Below are 20032 nucleotides of genomic sequence, written 5' to 3'. Positions count from 1 at the left end.
TAAGTGTATATTCATTTTACTTGTTATAATTTGCATATTCAGATTAGGCCCAATTGGCATTTGTAAATGACCCGGTCCATTAGTTATGTAAGGATAGGGGTTGAATGAGAATGAATTGATTCACTCATTTTTCCCAACTCAAAAATAAAACAAATTCTCTCTCTCTCTCTTATTTTCTTCCTTCCGCACTAGGGTTTATTTACCCTTCTCTTTGTGCGATCTCTTTGTATGGTAATCTAACATGGTATCAGAGCGGGTCATTAGATAGATCTACTCGTGACCTTTCGATCGGTGTTAACCTCATCAATAATTTTCAAGTTTTGTTGATAAAGTTTCTGGTTTGAAATCGCACAATTTTGGGTTTTTGTTCGTCTAATCGAGGGTTTTCTTCACAAGTATTGGCTGATAAGACCTTGCTTCTTCAGGTTTAAGAAGAAGACTAGCAATTTCTATCCAATTGCTTGTTCGTCGCATAAATCTAGGGTTCCATCTATTTGTTCTGAGAAATTGGGGCTTTCCCACATAGAAACTGTGATTGTGAGTTTTGTTGAATAGATTGAGACTCGTTGTACTTTACTTGATTTTTTTCTGTTGAGCTTGTATCGTATTTGTTGTTGATTCATTCGTAATGGGTAGTACGCGTGGAAACTCTGGTAACAACGAAGGTTTCACTGAATTTAGTTTGGAGAATTCTCACCCCTTCTATGTTCACCTTTCTGATAGTCTTGGTAGTCAATTAGCGAGTATACCATTCAATAGGACTAGTTTTGTTATTTGGCGTAGCAGTATAATGACTTCATTGTCGGCTAAGAACAAACTAGGGTTATTGACTGGTAAAGAACCAGCTGCTAAACCTTCACCTGAATCCCCCTATTTTCCTTATTGGGAACGTTGCAATGATATGGTTAAATCCTGGATCATCAATTCCCTAACTAGAGAAATTGCCATAAGTGTAGTGTGTTTTCCCACTGCTAAAGAGGTTTGGGAAGACATAAATGATAGATATGGCCCGTCAAATGGATCCAAATATATTCAACTTCAAAGAGAAATTAGTGCTACTACCCAGGGTTCTTCTGATATACCTGCTTACTTCACCAAAATGAGAAGTCTATGGGATGAATTAAACTCAGCCTATGTTGGTCCCACATGCACTTGTGGTGCACTAAACAAATTCATAGAGGATCAACATCTTTATCAATATCTCGAATGCGAATAATTGCTACTTTCATCGTCAAAAGTAGCATCCTTATGATGAGTCCACTTCCTAGCATGAGTAAGGCATATTCCCCATTGCAACAAGATGAGAGTCAAAAGGAGGGACCACCACCTGGTTTTTCTGGAGACTCAACATCCTTTTATGCTTCATCCAGTGGTCATTCCAACAGATCATTCTATGCTTCATCTTCTAGCAATGGTCTCTCTCAGCATAAACCACAATTTTACCCTCAGAAAGTAAATTTTGATCTAAGAAAATCTAGTTCTCCAACAAACTCCTCCTTATATTGCAAAATCCGTAAAAGAATCGGTCATGTTATGGAGAAGTGTCACCGATTACATGGCTATCCCGTGATTTCAAGTTTACAAAGAACAAGAGATCAAATGACAGACCGCCGCTTGCGTACAAATTGACACTCCTCCTTCTAATAAATCGTCACCCCTATGAATTCCCTAGTGTTGCAGTCGATTTTACTCCATATGGGTTCACCCAGCAATACCAACACATTATGCATCTATTCCAACAGTCACAAGGTTCATCTATAGACCAAGTTGGCTTTGCCAATTTTGCAGGTATGTGCTATCTTCCTGAAGTTCAATATTTTGTTCATTGTTTATCTGCTCAACTAGGTAGAAATCCTTGGATTTTAGATTCAGGTGCCACTAATCACATGACCCCACACAAACAATCTCTCCACAACCTACATCCTTTATCAAAACCTTATCTAATTTCTTTGCCAAATGGATATAAAGTCAAAGTGGTGTCCACTGGATCCCTGTATCTTAGGCAGGACATCACTTTGCACAATGTCCTCTTGGTTCCTTCATTTCAATTCAATCTCATTTATGTTTATCAACTTTTGCATCAATTACAATGCTTAGCTACATTCGGTGTTTCTTCTTGCTTTTACGAATACTTCTTTAAAGAGGCCACCGAAATTGGTAGAGCAACACAGGTTTATATCTTTTTATTTGTCGATTTACTTCCAGCATTCTACTATTGTTCATTCCATTTCCAATATTCCAGCTGTGCCTCATGGACCCTCTGATCTTGTTTGTAATAGTTCTTCATCTATAAATCCAAGTACTGTTTGTGATGAATCCACTATTACTTGTAATGTTTTCTGTTCTTCTTTGTAAAAACCATGATGTTGTTAATAAAGTGGATTTATTTTGGCATCAAAGATTAGGGCATATGCCATTTCATAGAATGCACTCAATTCCTTTTTTGTCCAACAAAATTTCTACCAAACAATCTTTTGTTTGCCCTATTTGTCCCATGGCAAGACAACAAAGATTTCATTTCCCCAGTAGTGAAATTCATTCCCCTGCCTCTTTTCAATTAGTACATATTGACATATGGGGACCTTACCACACTAGAACTTATAATGGGTTTAGATATTTCCTTACCTTAGTAGATGATTCCAGCAGGGTAACATAGACGCATCTCCTCTCTTGCAAAAGTAATGCTCTTTCCATCATTCAAGCTTTTACCAAAATGGTCAAAGTTCATTTTAATTCCTCTGCTCACACCTTCAGGTTTGACAATGCATTTGAGTTGGGCTACTGCCTTCTTCTCTGCTAATGGTATTCTTCATCAAACTACAATCCCTCATACCCCACAACAAGATGGGGTGGTTGAAAGAAAACATAAGCATCTTTTAGAAACTTCTAGAGCCTTACTTTTCCAGTCTCATCTACCTATCAAGTACTGGGGAGATTGTGTTCTTACTGCTACCTATATCATCAATAGAATGCCTTCTTCTGTCCTAGGAAATATTTCCCCATTTGAAAAGTTACATGGCATTCCTCCCACAGTCCCACTTATATACACATGAAATCTTTTGGTTGCCTTGCTTATGCTACAACACCCAAACCTGGGAGGGATAAATTTCAGTCCAAGGCCATAACTTGTGTCTTTTGGGGGTATCCTTGTGGTAAAAAGGGATATAAACTACTCAATCTATCCACTCACTCCATTTTTTCCTCCATAGATGTCATATTTCATGAGTATCTCTTTCCCTATTCCACTTCTGATCCTTCTATCTTTCCTCCTTCTCCTGAATTCTTTGCAGATGATCATCCCCAACGATCTGTTTCTCCTTCTATCCCTCCAGTTTCACCTTATTCCCTTATTTCTTCTGATGCTCCTATCTCACCTGCCCTTCCTCCACCTGTTCACCCTCTTCCTCCACCTGTTCACCCTCCTCCTACTAGGCAGCCCACCAGACCTTCTCATCAACCTTCTTATCTCTCTGATTTTATCTGTAATTCTGCATTTTCTTCACCTCCTGTTTCTGTAAATTCCAAGATTCCTACTACTGAGCTGCACTTGCATGAACCTCAATACTACCAGCAGGCTGCCCCTCATCCTGCTTGGCAAGAGGCAATGCTATATGAATTTCAAGCTCTTAAGGCAAATAATACTTGGGATATTGTTCCTTTTCCTCTCCACAAGAGATTCATCCCTTGTAAATGGATGTACAAAATCAAGCAAAGATCTGATGGAACAGCTGAGAGGTATAAGGCTAGACTTGTCATTAGAGGTGACACTCAGAAAGAGGGCATTGATTACACTGAAACATTTTCTCCAGTGGTGAAGTTTACCACCATCAAATGCCTTCTCTCCTTAGCTTCCAAAAGGAACCGGGTGGTGTATCAATTAGATGTCAATTGTATCAATTAGATGTCAATAATGCTTTCCTTCATGGTAATCTCAATGAAGAAATTTACATGAAGATTCCCCTTGGTCTTCAAGTAACTGTTCCTGTTTCCTCCACTGTTCCGTTGGTTTGCAAGCTCAAGAAGTCACTCTATGGCCTTAAGCAGGATTCCAGACAGTGGTCTTCTAAATTGTCTGAAGCTTTGCTATCAAGAGGCTACATTTCAAGTAAGAATGATTACTCTCTATTCACCAAGTCCACTGGTTCTTCCTTGCTGTATTGGTTGTTCATGTAGATGAAATTTTATTAGCTGGTGATGATGTTACTGAATTGGATAGTTTGAAATCATTTTTGGATGCCCAGTTCAAAATTAAAGACCTGGGTTCTGTACATTATTTCTTGGGTCTAGAGGTGATCAAACATCCTCAGGGGTATCTAATGAGCCAACATAAGTTTGCTACTGATTTGCTAGATGAATTTCACTGTGATCAATTCAGTCTCGTTGTAACTCCTCTTGAGTCCTCTCTTAAGCTAACTACTGACATGGGCGAGGCCATTTCTGATCCCATAACATTCAGGAGACTAGTTGGCAAGTTGAATTATTTACAACATACTAGGCCTGATATTGCCTTTGCTGTACAACACCTCAGTCAATTTCTTCAGCAGCCTCAGGTTCCTCATATGTTGGCTGCCATTCATGTGTTGAGATATTTGTTGAATGCTCCTGATTTGGGTATACTGTTATCTACTTCTTCTGATGTCTCCTTGCTGGCCTTTTCTGATTCTGATTAGGGTGCCTGCGCTCAGTCAAGAAAGTCCATTACTGGTTTTTACATTGTGTTTGGTGGTTGTCCTATCGCTTGGAAATGCAAGAAATAACCCACAGTTTCTCTTTCTTCAGCTGAGGCTGAATATAGAGCCTTGAGAAAAGTCGCTGCTGAAATTTCATGGCTGGTTCGTTTGTTTGGGGATCTTAGTTTAACTTTTTCTTCTCGTATTCTGTTTTTATGATAGTCGTTTTCTCCATATAGCAAAGAATCCGGTTTTCCATGAGCGTACGAAACACATTGACATTGATTGCCACTATGTCCGGGATTGCTTGGTTGCTGGCCTGATTTTCCTCCATCATGTCTCTACCACTGAGCAGCTTGCTGACATCTTAACTAAGGCTTTGCCGGGATCCTCACATCAATATATTTTGGGCAAGCTTGGAGTTTTCACACCCTCAAGCTTGAGGAGGGGGGTGGGGGGGAGGGGTGTTAGACATAGTAGTATTGGGCCCGAGGTCCATTAAGTGTATTATTCATTTTAGGCAAACGTACAGATATAACTACCTTCTATGAGAATCTTACCATTGGTAGCTACCATTTTCCAAATTACAATTCGTAACTTACTTTTAAGCAAAAGTTGTGTATTTTGTGTATACGCGTGTATTTGGGGGAGACTCTTCACTTGCCTGCTTAGGTTTGAACCCAGCCAACAACATTACTTTTCTTAAATATTTTTTCTAGCTTCTTCTCCTTGTATTTTGAGTGTATTTGAGTCATATGTATTTGGCTCATATGTATTTGATGTCACATGTATCTGATGTCACGTGTATTTGAACTTTATTTGAATGTATGTCATATGTATTTGGCTCATATGTCTTGTATCTCATATGTATTTGAGCTTCTTGTCTTGTATCTGAATGTATATGAAGACAAATACATTCAAATACAAGACACTTAGGCCAAATACATATGACGAAATACACTCATACCAAATAAATATAGATACAAATTTGAGTCAAATACATATGGCGAAATACACTCAAATACAAGAAGAAGAAGCTAGGGAAAATATGTAAGAAAAAAATGTTGTTGGCAAGTTCGAACCTAGGCGAGCAGGGTGAGTGCCTCGCCTAATAACCACTTCAACCACTCCAACTTTTTGTATTTTGGTGTAGCTACGAATGCTAATTTACAAAATCACTGTAGCTACTAAATATAAATAAATTAAAAGATAGTTATTATCAATAATTACCTCTTAGAAGAAGCTACACCAAGTAAAAATTCCTTCATTTTACTTGTTGTAATTTGCATATTCAGATTACGCCCAATTGGCATTGTAAATGAGCCGGTCCATTAGTTATGTAAGGACAGGGGTTGAATGAGAATGAATTGATTCACTCATTTTTCCCAACTCAGAAATAAAACAAATTCTCTCTCTCTTATTTTCTTCTTTCCGCACTAGGGTTTATTTACCCTTCTCTTTGTGCGATCTCTTTGTATGGTAATCTAACAGCTATCGAAGGAAACAAGCTTTAAAACTGACGAATCACACGTAAAGGCACAAGGATCACCTTTAATTCGAAACTGCGGATTCATCACCTTTAAATGGCACAATACTAGCCTAAAAATTAGCTATGCAGTTCACAAGGACATCCCCATTTATCTTCTTGAAAATATGAGCAGACATCATATACTTAAACAAAGTAACAACCTAATAATGCAATTGATCAGTTCATAAGACCGGGAAAACAGGAAAAGAGAAACAACAAATTAACAACAAATTAATTTTATCCTTAGTCTTATATATTTATGTTTCTTTTATGCAGCGCAAGATCCTGAATTTGAGATCTTTTACATCCAAAAATTTCTCTTAAACGAGACTATTCGCATTTGGGTGGCGGCTCAAGATTAGCCTCATGAAAATCTTATATTTTTCGAGGAGGTCTACCATGTGAAAACGCTCTTAATGGAACTTTAGCGTTAGCTAATCGTGACCAATTAGCAAATCGATGTAATTAGGATGATGTTTTAAGATCAAAATTGACTCAAATCGAATCCTACGAGTGGGGTCGTGTATAACGGGAGTCCAGTGAAATTCAATTTCGGAGAAGAAATAGATAGAATAGCTTTTGACTAATAAAGCTAGAGAAAAGGAAAAGATGTTTGCATGAGAAGAAATAAACAGCGAAAGGCAGAGATATGAAGGTTTGTGGATGAATAAACGGCGACCCCATTAACTTTCCTACAACAATTTGTCTGTTTTTATAGCTTTACCCTCCTTTGCCCAACATGACACGTTACAAGATTCTTTGGTTAAATAGAACTTACTTTTTTCATTACACTCAATAGGAGTAAGCATTTAAGTGTAAATAATTTTTATACTGTTCAAGATGCAATTAAATGGAACTAACATGATAGATATAAATTTATGTTGGTAAAAATACAATCGAAATTACAATTACAATTGAAAAATAAAATGAAGAAATGAAAGTATTTTCAGGCTGAGGCGCGGATATCTCGTTCTCTTTAAGGAGATTCAAGCCCACTGTAGCAAATCTACCTGTCCAGCAGTAATCTTTCTGATTTGTCCCCTTCAGGATACAACAGCCCGATCACGTCATATAACTCAACAAACTCTGGACAAGATATTGAGTCCAAAGCTCCACAAAAAAGAACACCGTCCTTCAACTAAATAAATTCTCTTTTATTTTCCTCAATCTTTTAAGAACCCTCCAATGTAAATTTTTACTCACCACAAGTTAAGGATGAATAGCTATTTATAAGAGAAGAAAGTTATCCGTGTAATAATTGGATGAAAAGTATGATTTAGTGGGGTATTAAATTGATATAATATGGAGAATATGGGTGAGTAATGAGTAGGAGTTACAAGGAGTTAGTTAAGAGACCAATTATGCCTCTTTGTGGCTGCCAACGGAAAAGGAGTTACAAGGCATTATTGCCATTAACTGATGTGATTTAAAGGGAAACTTAAGGCTACAAGCTGCCTTTTGAACGTGGGAGAAAGAATTGGATAATCGGCACTTTAAAGTAAACACATTAACCGGTTTAACCGGAACCGGACCGGTAACCGGTTAGGGAACCGGCCGGTTTAAGGTTAAAAAACGGAACCGTTTAACCTGATTACGGTTTAACGGTTCAAGCACGGTTTGAAACCTCAAACCGAACCTATCCGGCCCTAAAAACGTTCAAAACCTTTTTTTTTTTTTTTGTATTATATATATATATTATAGTATTTATTAGTATATTGTAGGTATAAATACATATGTTATACAAGTTTAAATATTTATCGACTAACGAAAGCTAACGAAGAAGTCAGCAATACAGAATATACGTGTATACATATATATATTAAGTCATATGCTTAAGTTAACACTATATACTACATATACCTAAAATATAATAAGAATATACGTATATATATCAATATACGTAGGTTATATAACTTATATATATATATATATATATATATAGATAGATAGATATATGTTTAAGTTATATACTATATATACTTATAACTTATATATATATACTTATAACATACTTTAAGTATACTATATATACTTATAACTTATATATTATAACTTATATTATTTATAGCTTAATTGTTTTCTAAGTTTATAAATTCGTATATACGTAATACGTATACATATATATATATATATACCTAAAATATAGTAAGAATATACTTATATATATATCAATATATGTATCGGTATACTTAGGTTATATAACTTAATATATATAAATATATTTAAGTTATATATAACTTATATATATATATATAACTTAATATATATATATATTTATATATATATATATATATATATATATATATATATATATATATATATGTGTGTGTGTGTGTGTTATATAGTTATATACTATATATATATTATATATATATATTATATATATATATATATATATATATATATATATATATATATATATATATATATATATATATATATATATATATATTATATATATATATATATTTATATATATATATGTATATAAGTTATATATATACTATATATTATAAGTATATTCTTAGTATATTTTAGTTATTTTTCAAGTATATAACTTTCTAGTTTTTAATTTAAGTATATTCTTAGTATATTTTAGGTATATTCCTAACTTTATAAAAGTAAAAATATGAACACAAGTAAATAGAAGAAAGCTCAATGAACCATATATTTTATTCATTCTTGGATAACATTTATTTGCAAGTTGTAGTTTTTTTTAACTTACAAATAATACATGAGTAGTATAGAAAATTAGAAATAGTCGAATAATAAAATCACCAATTTTGAACCATTTCGTTAATTTCCTCCACATTATATTCGGTCATGGAAATATCTTCAAAGTCTTCCATTTGGTCCGGTCCACTAGCTATCAAATCTTCAATTTCTTCCTCTTCGCCTTCCTCCACTTCTAAGTTTTGGTTGCGTCGCTCCGATCTAATCCAATCGCGAATGCACACTAGTACTTGCAAGCTAAAGCCAGATAATGAATGTCTATGGTCTCCAATTTGCTGTCTTCCTTGGCTAAATGCGCTCTCCGAAACCACGGTTGATACTTGAACCGTAAGGATATCTCGAGCCATTCTTGAGAGTATCGGATAACTTGCCTTGTACTTCTTCCACCATGCTAAGACGTCCAAGTCATCCAGTTCCTTGATATCCACATTTGGTGCATCAAAATAAAAGTTATATTCATCAAAGTTTGCACTAGAAGAAGAAGTTGTTTGTGAATGTAAAACTTTTAAACCCGACAAGCCCTTTTGCTACTACGAGAAGTAGTAGGGCGTGGAGCAACGGGTGTAGCACGTTCTTCCAAACTACAATAATGAGTAAAAAAATTTCTAAACTCATCATCAATAGCGAGTTCGGCTTGACTAAAGATGGTTGAACTCCCGCTTCAATTTCTAAAAATGTATAAATTTGACCAACCAAATTTTTAGTATAAGACATTTTTAAACAAGGATTTAAAAGAGAACCCAATATAAATAAAGTTGGGATGGGAAAAAATACTTCTTAAATTTGATTATCATTTCAAAAATAGACACTTGATAACCGGGTTTATGTTTATACTCTTGTAAAACTCTAGCTATTTCCGCTAAGTAGGCTAAAATTCCGGTTACCGTGGGATAAAATTGTCTAGAAAAAGCAAGAGTTGCATTATAAAAAATTTCTAAGAGCTCAACACATTCTTTAACATCTTCCCAATGCGAAAAATTTAACCAATCATCACTAGCAGTATTATATTTGTTGTGAATTTGTTGTATGGGAATCCTATACTCATATGCTTGTTGTAGCATAATGTAAGTGTAGTTCTACCTAGTCTCAATTTCTACTAGAATTTTCCTGGGTCTAAGGTTATTTTTCACACAAGCATTCTTAAAATATCTAATTCTTCCCCTATTAGCATTACAAAAAAGAAACGCAACCGCATTTCTAACTTTTTGAATAGAATCGTCAAAAAAGTCAAGACCATCTTTAACAATTAAATTTAAAATGTGACAACTACATCTCACATGAAAAATATTTTTTAGCGGAAGGTTTAATTCTCTCTTTAAAAGACCAATCGCCTTTGTATTATTAGAAGCATTATCTAAAGCAATACAAAGTGTTTTTCTATAAATGTTAAAAAATCTCATAATAGTAGACATTGAATCCGCTAGAAATTTTTCATCGTGACGACTTTTTCCTTCATCATATAAAAAAGCTATAATTCTTTTTTGTATAACCCAGTTGTCATCAACCCAATGACATGTAATAGCAAAAAAATCTAACTTGTTAAGACTAAGACCCAAATCAGCGGTAAGACAAACATTACAATTTAAAGAATTAAATAGATGGCGCAAATAAAATCTATATTTTTTAAACAAATCTATAACATCGACTCTACAAGTACTTCTAGGAATACCCTCAATAACGGATTATAACAACGTTGAATGTAAGTAACAAACCCCATACCCGATGGAAAGGAAAATGGTAAACAATCATAAGCTACCATTTTAGCTATTTCTACACGCTCTTTTTTCTTGTCATACTTAAAATTCCTACCGGTTCGTGGGTCTATCGTCATTTGAATCCCCCCTACATTTGAACCCGTTTGCTCTCCCCAAACATCCATATGTTTGGTTCTCATATGACCATTTAGTGTACCCGTTCCACCATCCTTACCAGTTCCTTGCTTAAAACTAAATACTTGTCCACATAGGGTACATGTAGCTGATTGGTTTTCCCTATTCTTAGTCATAAATTTCCAAACTTTAGTTGTTGGCTTACGAGTTCTAGGCGGTTTGTCTTGTGTATGTGATTGTGCAAGACATGTATCTCATGGGATTTTCGGGGGGTTGTGTTTCATCATCATCATCTAAGTCTTCATTAAAAGTGTCGGTAAAATGTTGTTGCATTGCCTCATGACCTAAAAGTGGATTATTTCCTCCAACATCAATACCTAAATTAGGTGTTTCTTCCACAAATGTTTCCTCATTAAGCCCACGCCTAACAATACCACTACTACTACCGGCACCACGTCTTAATCTCTTTGACATTATTAAATAGAATTAATTTAAATCACAATCAAATAAATCACAACAAATTAAATTGCTAGAATTAAATTGCGAAAAATAAATTGCTAGAATTAAATTGCGAAAAATAAAGATAGAGTTGGAACGAAGGTACCAAATTGCTGGATTAATTTCCAACAAAGTGAAGGCGGCTAGAATTGCAAATCCACCAAAGTTACTTCGGATTGTTGCAAAATCACCAACTCCACCAACAATATTATAATTGCAAAATTAATAATTGAAACTATAATAAGACTTTGTAATATTTATTTGAGAGAAATATAAAGTGACTAATTATTGCAAAGTAACTATGATTGAGAGATTGAGATTTGAGAGAAAGAGAAGAGTGAATTGATGTGAATTAAAATGGAAATGAAGAAGGGTTTATATAGGGGTGAGGGATGGGTTAAAGTGTTAAAAAAAAAAGTTTGGGGGGGTTGGGGGGCCAAAAATTAAGTATTTGACCGTTTACTAATTTTTTGCAAATGGACCGTTGCTTGACGGTCCATTTTGCCCACCCCAATGGCTATTAATTTTTTTTTTTTTTTTTTTTAATTTAACCGGTTAAACCGGTCCGGGTCCGGTTTCAAAAAAATGAGAACCGGCCCGGTAAAAAAATTAACAGTTAATCGGAATCGGTTAACCGGTTCTACCTGTTCCGGTTCCGGTTTTTACCGGTTCGGTTCCGGTTTTAACCGGTTCAACCGAACCGGTTGACGGGCTTACTTTAAAGGTTGCACTTTAACATATTGACTTGTTATATTAAAATGCTCAAAATATTTACAATTTATATAACTGACTCTAACTCGCTTGTATTTAAAGCTAAATTGCTGCCGTAAATAATTTTTATACTAAAAATGCACTATAATCGGTTATAACAAGTTGATTCTTTTTTTCAAATAACTAGTCATTTTGTTAATTACCAAGAAGTCATTACAATTCCATAGCTTAGCTTACTCAGCTAGCTGTCTAAAAACTACTAGAAATAACTACAAGCTGATATTACAAGTGGAGTATTTGATATATTTTCTAAATTGACAAATCGAAACTACTATGAATAGTTCTCATTTAATTAATCTTTGATGAGAAGAGTTACCTTATTTTTATGTTTAATGCATATGCAGCCTCCTAAATTTATCATTTTTTTTTCATTTTGACACCTCAACTAAGTGTTATTCCTATTGAATCCTGAACTCGTCCTCAAGTGTATCTATCAAACCCTCTAAATCTAATTTTTATTAAAAGCAAAAATTAAATTGTGGTAATGAAGGTAAAGTAATATTTTAGACGTGGGGTGAGCTATTCTTTAGGTCATAGATGTGTCGGCTTCTGCCGGTTCTGCTCTTCCACTGCCAGCTTAATTATGAGCTTACTCTTTTTTACCTCTCAATTGTTGTTAATCTTAGCTAAAAAATGGCATAATTAAAATAGAATATATATTAGCATGTTGCTATATTAAAGATAGCATGCTATGTAAGTCAAATTGTGTCTACTAGACACATTTGAGGACGAGTTCAGGGATTTAATAGGAACAACACTTAGTTAAGATGCCAAAATAAAAAAAATGGACAAGTTCCGGGGGGCTGCGTATGCATTAAGCCTTATTTTTATACTCCCTCTGTTTCAATTTATATGAACCTATTTCCTTTTTAGTCCGTGCCAAAATGAAAGGCCTCTTTCCTAATTTGAAAAAAAAATACACTTTATGAAATAATTTACAGCCACAGAAATATTTAAGACTTATTTTGAACCACAAGTTTCAAAAATCTTCACTTTTTTTTAAATGTCATATCCAGTCAAATGAGTTTACATAAATTGAAACGGAGGGAGTATTATAAGTAGTATATCCCCCATAAAAAAGTCATCTCGTGTTTGTGTTAATATAGATAGTAACTACTCCGTAAAATAGTCAGAAAAGACAGGTAATTGATGTAGACACCACAATCACAAAAAGAAATATTTTGAACAATTAATTTTATTCTACCTATCGCTGTATATTAAGTTAATTTGATATTTTTAGTAATGTTCACAAAAGTTTAATTCTATAAGGTGAGATGTTGTCACATTCTTAGAACCGAAACTAAAGCATCGAAGAATAATTGCACCGATCACAACTTTGACATAACTTGAAATAATTACTGCTACCAATTAACCAAACAGTTCACCACCAGTGATACTAATAATACTAATGATGATGATAATACAATATACTAGTAGTAAGATAGATGTAGCAAGAAATCTAAACCTAGAGAGAAAAGGTGAAGACTAAAATGACGATCATATATGTGATACTGATATAATAATAAGACCGGAAAAAACAAGAGACTAGTGGTGAGGACAGAAAGTGAGCAAGTAGCTGCTACCAGTGCAAGTTGCAATACTAGTGGGATCATCGTAAGCATATGAGTAAGCTTTGGGGCAAGCAGTCTTGAATATCCTTGAGTATGCAGTTGGCTTGCAAGATTGTGGATTTCCAAAAGTTCCAGTGCAACAATATCTTGGAGAATTGAAAGCTGAGCAGGCACTTTTACAAGCCACCACTTGCTTCTTATCATGAGACCTCACTTGCAGACCCGCTGGACACATTGTGTTCAAGTCACTCACACATCCAGCATAGCTGCATTTCCCTGCAAAAAAATAAAATAAAATTAACCCACCCGATCAGCGCACCGCGGAACCAGAAATTCTAAGAGGATTAAAAAACAATATGCTATAAGATTTTAATGCACATATTACATTTTCAGACAATATTCTATTAGCTGTTTATGTACATAATATATTTTCGGTTAAAGGATATTCAATTGAATCCTTCACCATACATAGCTCTGTCGCATTTGATGTAAGTTTCTAATAGTCACTTTAGAAACGAGCGGCTATGACAGTGCAACAAATAGATTTTTTTAGAGGACGATGGTGATTGAAATCGATTTTAAACAAATGTTTTTAAAACAATTTCAAGAAAAAAAATTGTCATTGACACGCATCAGTGATTTGGATAGGAATTCTGTATCGATTCCTCAATTTTTGTCGCTGAATGAAGTGATAATAAGTGAGGTTGTTTTCGTGTTCAACTAGTCTACTGCAACTAGTGGTCGTTAAGGTGGCAAAGGCGGAGCAGGTCGATAACAGATAATAATCAATAAATAGATACATTTATAATCCTCACAAACTTTGCTTTTAACTCTGAATTGATGGGATAAAAATAAGTCGAATAACTAGTCATAATCCAACCTATCCAATATTACTCGACTTTCCTTCCTTTTTAACTTTTCTTTTTAGAAAGAATATTAAATGTAACATTTTTCTAATTATTAGTAGCTTTTAAAGTTCTTTCAAATTTAACTTATTTCTCAATGTCTAAATCTGGTTTTGTATATTTAAATTTGGGTTTTATTCTGACCCTTTTAAACGAAATACTACTTTCATTCAATTTGTTGGGTCAAAGTTAAACCCGTATATTTTGCTACCTCGAATCTACTACTCCCTCCGTCCCCAAAACAAGTATATTATCCTAGCAAAAATCTAAGTCCATTAAAAAATTAATAAATATAATAAGGAGTTTACTAAAATAAACTATTTATTAGATGTTTTTTTAGCATATTAAAGAGGATTAATTCTTTAATGTTAAGTGTATAATTTTTTCAATTTTTTATTTTAAATTTCCAAAATGACACTTATTTTTTGGACAAATATTTTTTTCGAAATTGAAACTTATCTGGGACAGAGGGAGTACTAAAGTGACTTGTAAAGACGAAATCAAAGGTGACAGTGGAAACTCCTCAAAAAGATTCAGTAATAGATTCGTAGGTCCAGTTTGGACATGTTTCAAATCATGTTTGGATATACAATTTGAATATTTTAAGTTGTATTTTCTCTTATAGACATAAAAATTTCATAAATTGTGAAAACTATCAAAACATTCTCCATTCTTATACAATCTTACCAAATGAGCAAATCATAGTTTATGAGAAAATTAATACACTACTAGAAGACTTTTCTAAAAAATGAAACATCAATTAATCAAACTTTACTTCAATAAAATAAAAAATTTAACATGAATAATAATATAACTACTATTTAATATAATCTTCCCACATAAATTAAAGGTTGGTAGACATAAATAAAAGTTGATGAAAGTTAATGAATTGGTAAATAATTGATGGGGGTAATTGTTAAAAATATTTACCAACTTATGAATTTTTTTATAAAATATTAACTTATGGGTTAAATTTTATATCTAAAAAAATTGAAACCATAATTTCAAACCCAAACTATGCTTTTTTGGATGATTTGTGTTCAAATCAGATTTCAAACCACGATTGAAAATTGATGGCCAAACGCTGATTTGAAATCATGGTTTCAAAATTGGTGGCCAAACGCCTACGTAGATCTAAAACTACTAGCCTAAATCCTCAAGAAAAAGGGTAATGACATATGTAAGGACGAAAGTACCCCTGCTACAAAACCAACACAATTCGAAGAAGAGGAAGCATAGAAGCAGTAATCCAAGGACAAATAAGTCATCAAACACTTTTAGACAGAATTCTCACCTTTGCCTCGGAATGGAGTTATAGAGATGGCTAGATTATAGCCATCTACAAGACTAACATCATAGAAATCCTGTTCATTACCCAAAGTAATCTCAGCAAGTGTAGCTGGTGGGGTTCCACCAATACCATTACAAAATAGCGCACCACCACAGTCCCCTGTAGCACAACGACCACGTCCAGATGCATCAAAAGCACACCCATGACGACCCCAAACTCGACCGGACCACCCAGCCGGTAGGTTAAGTCTGTAAGCCTTCTTTGGCATAAGTTTGAACCCTCCACGAGCCAGAACTGGCTTGCCTGCACTTGGCTGAATCCCTGGCCACACTGCGTGGCTACATTTGTTGTACAATGTCATTGTTGTAGCTGAGACTGAAAAAAAACAAGTACATTAGTAAACAGTAGGAAAAGTTAAAGCATATAACTAGTTATTAGTACGTGAAATTGTTGTGTACCTGAAATGTGGGAGGCAAGGATGGTGAGGAAGGCGAAAATGAGGAAGGGTTTGAGAAATTGATCTGCCATGGCTAAAGTTTTGGTGGAAGAAAAATGTGAGTTAGTGGAAAAAGCTACTACTACGAGGAGTGTACCAGTGATCCCCTTAGGTACTGGCAAATAGAAATGGGCTTTTTATAGAAAATCAATAAGAAATACAGGGAAACCGGGGGATACTAATTGTAGGGTTACTTACTTTGATCTGATTGAATAAAATTGGTACAGAATAACCAAAGCTGGTGGAACGGTAATAAGTGGGCCTTTTGTGAATGAATAAGGTGAATGTGCTAGCTGTAAAATTTGAAAACGGAAAAAGAACAAAGTGTACCTCAGTCCTCAGGAATTGAACTGAGTTTTAAGGGAAAAGGGCCAAAAATGCCACTACCTCGGAAAAAGCACTAAAAATATCCTCTATTATAAATTTGAATCAGAAATATCCCTTTTATTATTAAAGTTTTCAAATACACTCTTGTCTTAACGGAAATTCTCAAAATAATCTCATTTTATTTTTTAATCCGCTTCATTTAAACCTGACTCAATTACATAAAAAACTCATATGCAACCAACTTGTTCCCGAGTACTACATCTGAAACCACTAGGCACATAAGCGAGTAACCCATATGGGTTTTTTATTTAGTTGGGTCGGATTTAAATGAAGCGGGTGTAAAAATGAAATCAGGTTATATTGGGAATTTTCGTTAAGATATGGGTATATTTGAAAACATTCATGATGGGAGGGATATTTTCGACCTATATTTGTAATTGAGGATATTTTTAGCCTTTTTTTTTTTAAATAGAGGAGTATTTTGTATCCTTTTCCCTTTAAAAAATGCATAGGTTGGAGTTATTCATTTTTTTCCCCGCTCCATATCCGCTATCCGCATTGGTGCCCAATTTAATTAGAATTTACGAGTGTAAGACACATCGAGGGAAACACTCCATACACACAGGACACCGAGACCTATTCACCTTTTTTCAATCACATAGTATTGAATGGAGATCACAGCGAACTACAAATTTGACTGCATTGTTATTCAAAATAGAAGATGAATATAAAGCTAAGTACGGAAGCTAGTTCTACTGTATAACAATTTGTTTGGATGATTGTTATATATTGTTTTATAATGTATCGTATAGTGTTGTATAGTATTGTACTATATTGTTTTGAGAAATACAATGTTTGGATAGATTGTATCGTTTTTTGTGCATGGTGTAGAGCTATTATAAAAATGTATGATAAAAGATAAAATATTATTATTAGACAATAAGTAAAGACAAAATGCGAAAAAATAAATAAAATAACGATGCGATAACACCAAATTGATCGTTATATAAAATGGGACTTTTCGTCATTACGTAACGATGTATTTAACGATACGATACAATAAAATTAAAGTAACAATCAAAACAAACATTACATTTAAACTAACAACACCATACAATGGGTAACAACCATCCAAACAAGTTAAACTAACCCTAGTTTTCTTTCCCGTCTTCACCAACAAATAATATTTCTTTTTGGTATAAGGTACAGTATGTAGTACCATGAACGGCACACTAGCTTGATTACTTTAGATTTATTTTTCATAATTTTCAAATCTTGATAGAGAGGAGAGGGATGTACCAGAAACTTGCTATTAATGGAAAGATACACGTTCCAAGAATAATTTTTTTATTAGAGGAGTGATAATAAATTTCAACAAAAATATTTTTCTGATAAATGTCATAAAATTAAAGATACAAGAACTCGTTACTTATAATTTTAATTTATTTTTAAGAATCAAATCAAGTATACTTGATACCAAATGCACCTTTTCTTTAAATTATTAAACACTTAACAACAAAATAACATGCTAATTTTCTTTGACCTCATTTGTCCTTGTACCGTTAAGGAGGTGGTATTGTTGTTCTACCTTAGGCCCTGTTTGGACATGGTTTGAAATCATGTTTGGACATACAATTTGAACATTTTAAGTTATATTTTTTCTTATAGACATAAAAACCCCACAAACTGTGAAAACTATAAAAATATTCTCAATTCTTATATAATCTTACCAAATGAGCAAATCATAGTTTATAACAATATTAGTACACTACTAGAAGGTCTTTCTAAAAAATGTAATATCAATTAATCAAACTCTAGTTCAATAAAAACGAAAAATGAACATGAATAGTAATGTAACTATTCTTTAATATAATCTTTCCACATAAATTAAAGGTTGGTAGACATAAAAAAAGGTTGGTGGAAGTTAATAAGATTGGTAAATGATTGATGGAGGTAATTGTTAAAAATATATACCAACTTACGAGTCTTTTTTTACAAAATATAAACTTATGAGTTAAATTTTATATTTTAAAAAATTGAAACCATGGTTTCAAACCTCAAATCATGCTTTTTTGGATAATTTGGGATTTGAAAGCATGACTTCAAATTATGATTCCAAATGTATGTCCAAACGCTGGTTTGAAATCATGGTTTCAAACCATGGGTTGGCAAACGCCTACTTAATATGAATCGATTAGGGAAAAATCATTGCCTTAAGCAACAGTGCAGCAGTGAGGGGAGAATAGTGACGAGTGAGTTAGTGGGAGATGACAAAAAGTGCACGGCGACCGAGGGATGTCAGAGTTACGTTGTCCGCACCGTAAGAAAAAGTTAGCAAATATCACATGCCTCAAGGAATCATTCATACTCTCTCTGTTCCCCATCTTCTTCTGCTTCTTTCCTGACTTATTATTTCTACTTCACTGTTTTTCCTAGACGTGCAATTGCACGCCCACAACCACAACCATCCATTAATATGGCAAATCAAATCAAAGAGCTACTATTACTGGATATAAAACCTACTGATGAAATCTTAATGAATGTGGTCATTACTGCACTCTATTTTAGTATCAGATATAAAATTTTAAGGTCGTAGGTGCTGACCTCCCTTTAGAGTAAAGTTGTTACCGATCATAAAGTATAGCGTAGAATTAACGAGATTTAGAGTAAATTTGTTGCCGGTCATAAAATATGAGCGTAGAATTAATGAGAAACAGTAAAGAAAAAACATTAAAAAAAAAATTAGAAACTGAAAAAAGAAAGTTCAAAAAAAAAAAAGGGAAGAAGAAAAAAAACTACATTGGAGAAAAAGAGGTCTTAAATTTTGTGTCTTGAGTAATGAAAAACGGTAAAAAAAACATTAAAAAAAATTAAAAAACTAAACAAAAAAAATTCAAAAAAAAAAAAAAAAAAAAAAAAAACGTAAGAAGAAAAAGAATCTACATTGGAGAAAAATAGCTCTTAAAATTTTGTGTCTCCTGGGAATCGATCCAGGACCATCAAAACCCTTCCAATTGGGACTCTCAACCAAAGCACCGACCACAACTTTTGGTTGATTGGTGCCACTCAACTAATATTTCCATTTTTTAAGAAATTTCTGCATAAATATATATAGTTCGCGTCCTGGTTAATGGGTGCTTGAGCACCGGAAAACAGTATGTGGGTCCGCCCCTGTGAGTCTATTTTATCACATTCAGTACTATCGCAGGATTAACTCGTCACTAGAGCGTGAGTCTGTATCAGTTCGAAGTTTAATTTGTCTTGTTCACCAAACTCAAATGTACAAGCTGTTCAAAATGTAGTATTCTTTCCGTTCCAATTTATGAGATGGTATTGAACCGACGGAATTTAAGAAATAAATTAAAATTTTAAAATTTATAGTCTAAAATAAGTTATAAATATTGTGTGATTAT

At 33.8% G+C, this 20032-nt stretch overlaps 2 protein-coding genes across 2 annotated transcripts; one reads left to right on the top strand and one right to left on the bottom strand.

Annotated features, from left to right (window-relative positions):
• Positions 1-628: 628 nt before the first annotated feature.
• Positions 629-1216, top strand: LOC132044366 (uncharacterized). Its single transcript, XM_059434859.1, has one exon. The coding sequence runs from the start codon at positions 629-631 to the stop codon at positions 1214-1216; it is 588 nt and encodes a 195-aa protein (XP_059290842.1).
• A 12148-nt stretch (positions 1217-13364) lies between these two features.
• On the bottom strand, positions 13365-16450 carry LOC132044363 (thaumatin-like protein). Its single transcript, XM_059434857.1, has 3 exons — positions 16255-16450; positions 15800-16171; positions 13365-13876 (listed from the first exon to the last, which is right to left on the bottom strand). The coding sequence occupies exons 1-3, from the start codon at positions 16322-16324 to the stop codon at positions 13575-13577; spliced, it is 744 nt and encodes a 247-aa protein (XP_059290840.1). The 5' UTR covers positions 16325-16450; the 3' UTR covers positions 13365-13574.
• Between the last annotated feature and the right edge of the window lie 3582 nt (positions 16451-20032).

The sequence above is a fragment of the Lycium ferocissimum genome, unplaced genomic scaffold (genome assembly GCF_029784015.1).
Source record: "Lycium ferocissimum isolate CSIRO_LF1 unplaced genomic scaffold, AGI_CSIRO_Lferr_CH_V1 ctg4253, whole genome shotgun sequence".
NCBI lineage: Eukaryota > Viridiplantae > Streptophyta > Magnoliopsida > Solanales > Solanaceae > Lycium > Lycium ferocissimum.
This window is presented reverse-complemented; position numbering and strand designations above follow the sequence as displayed.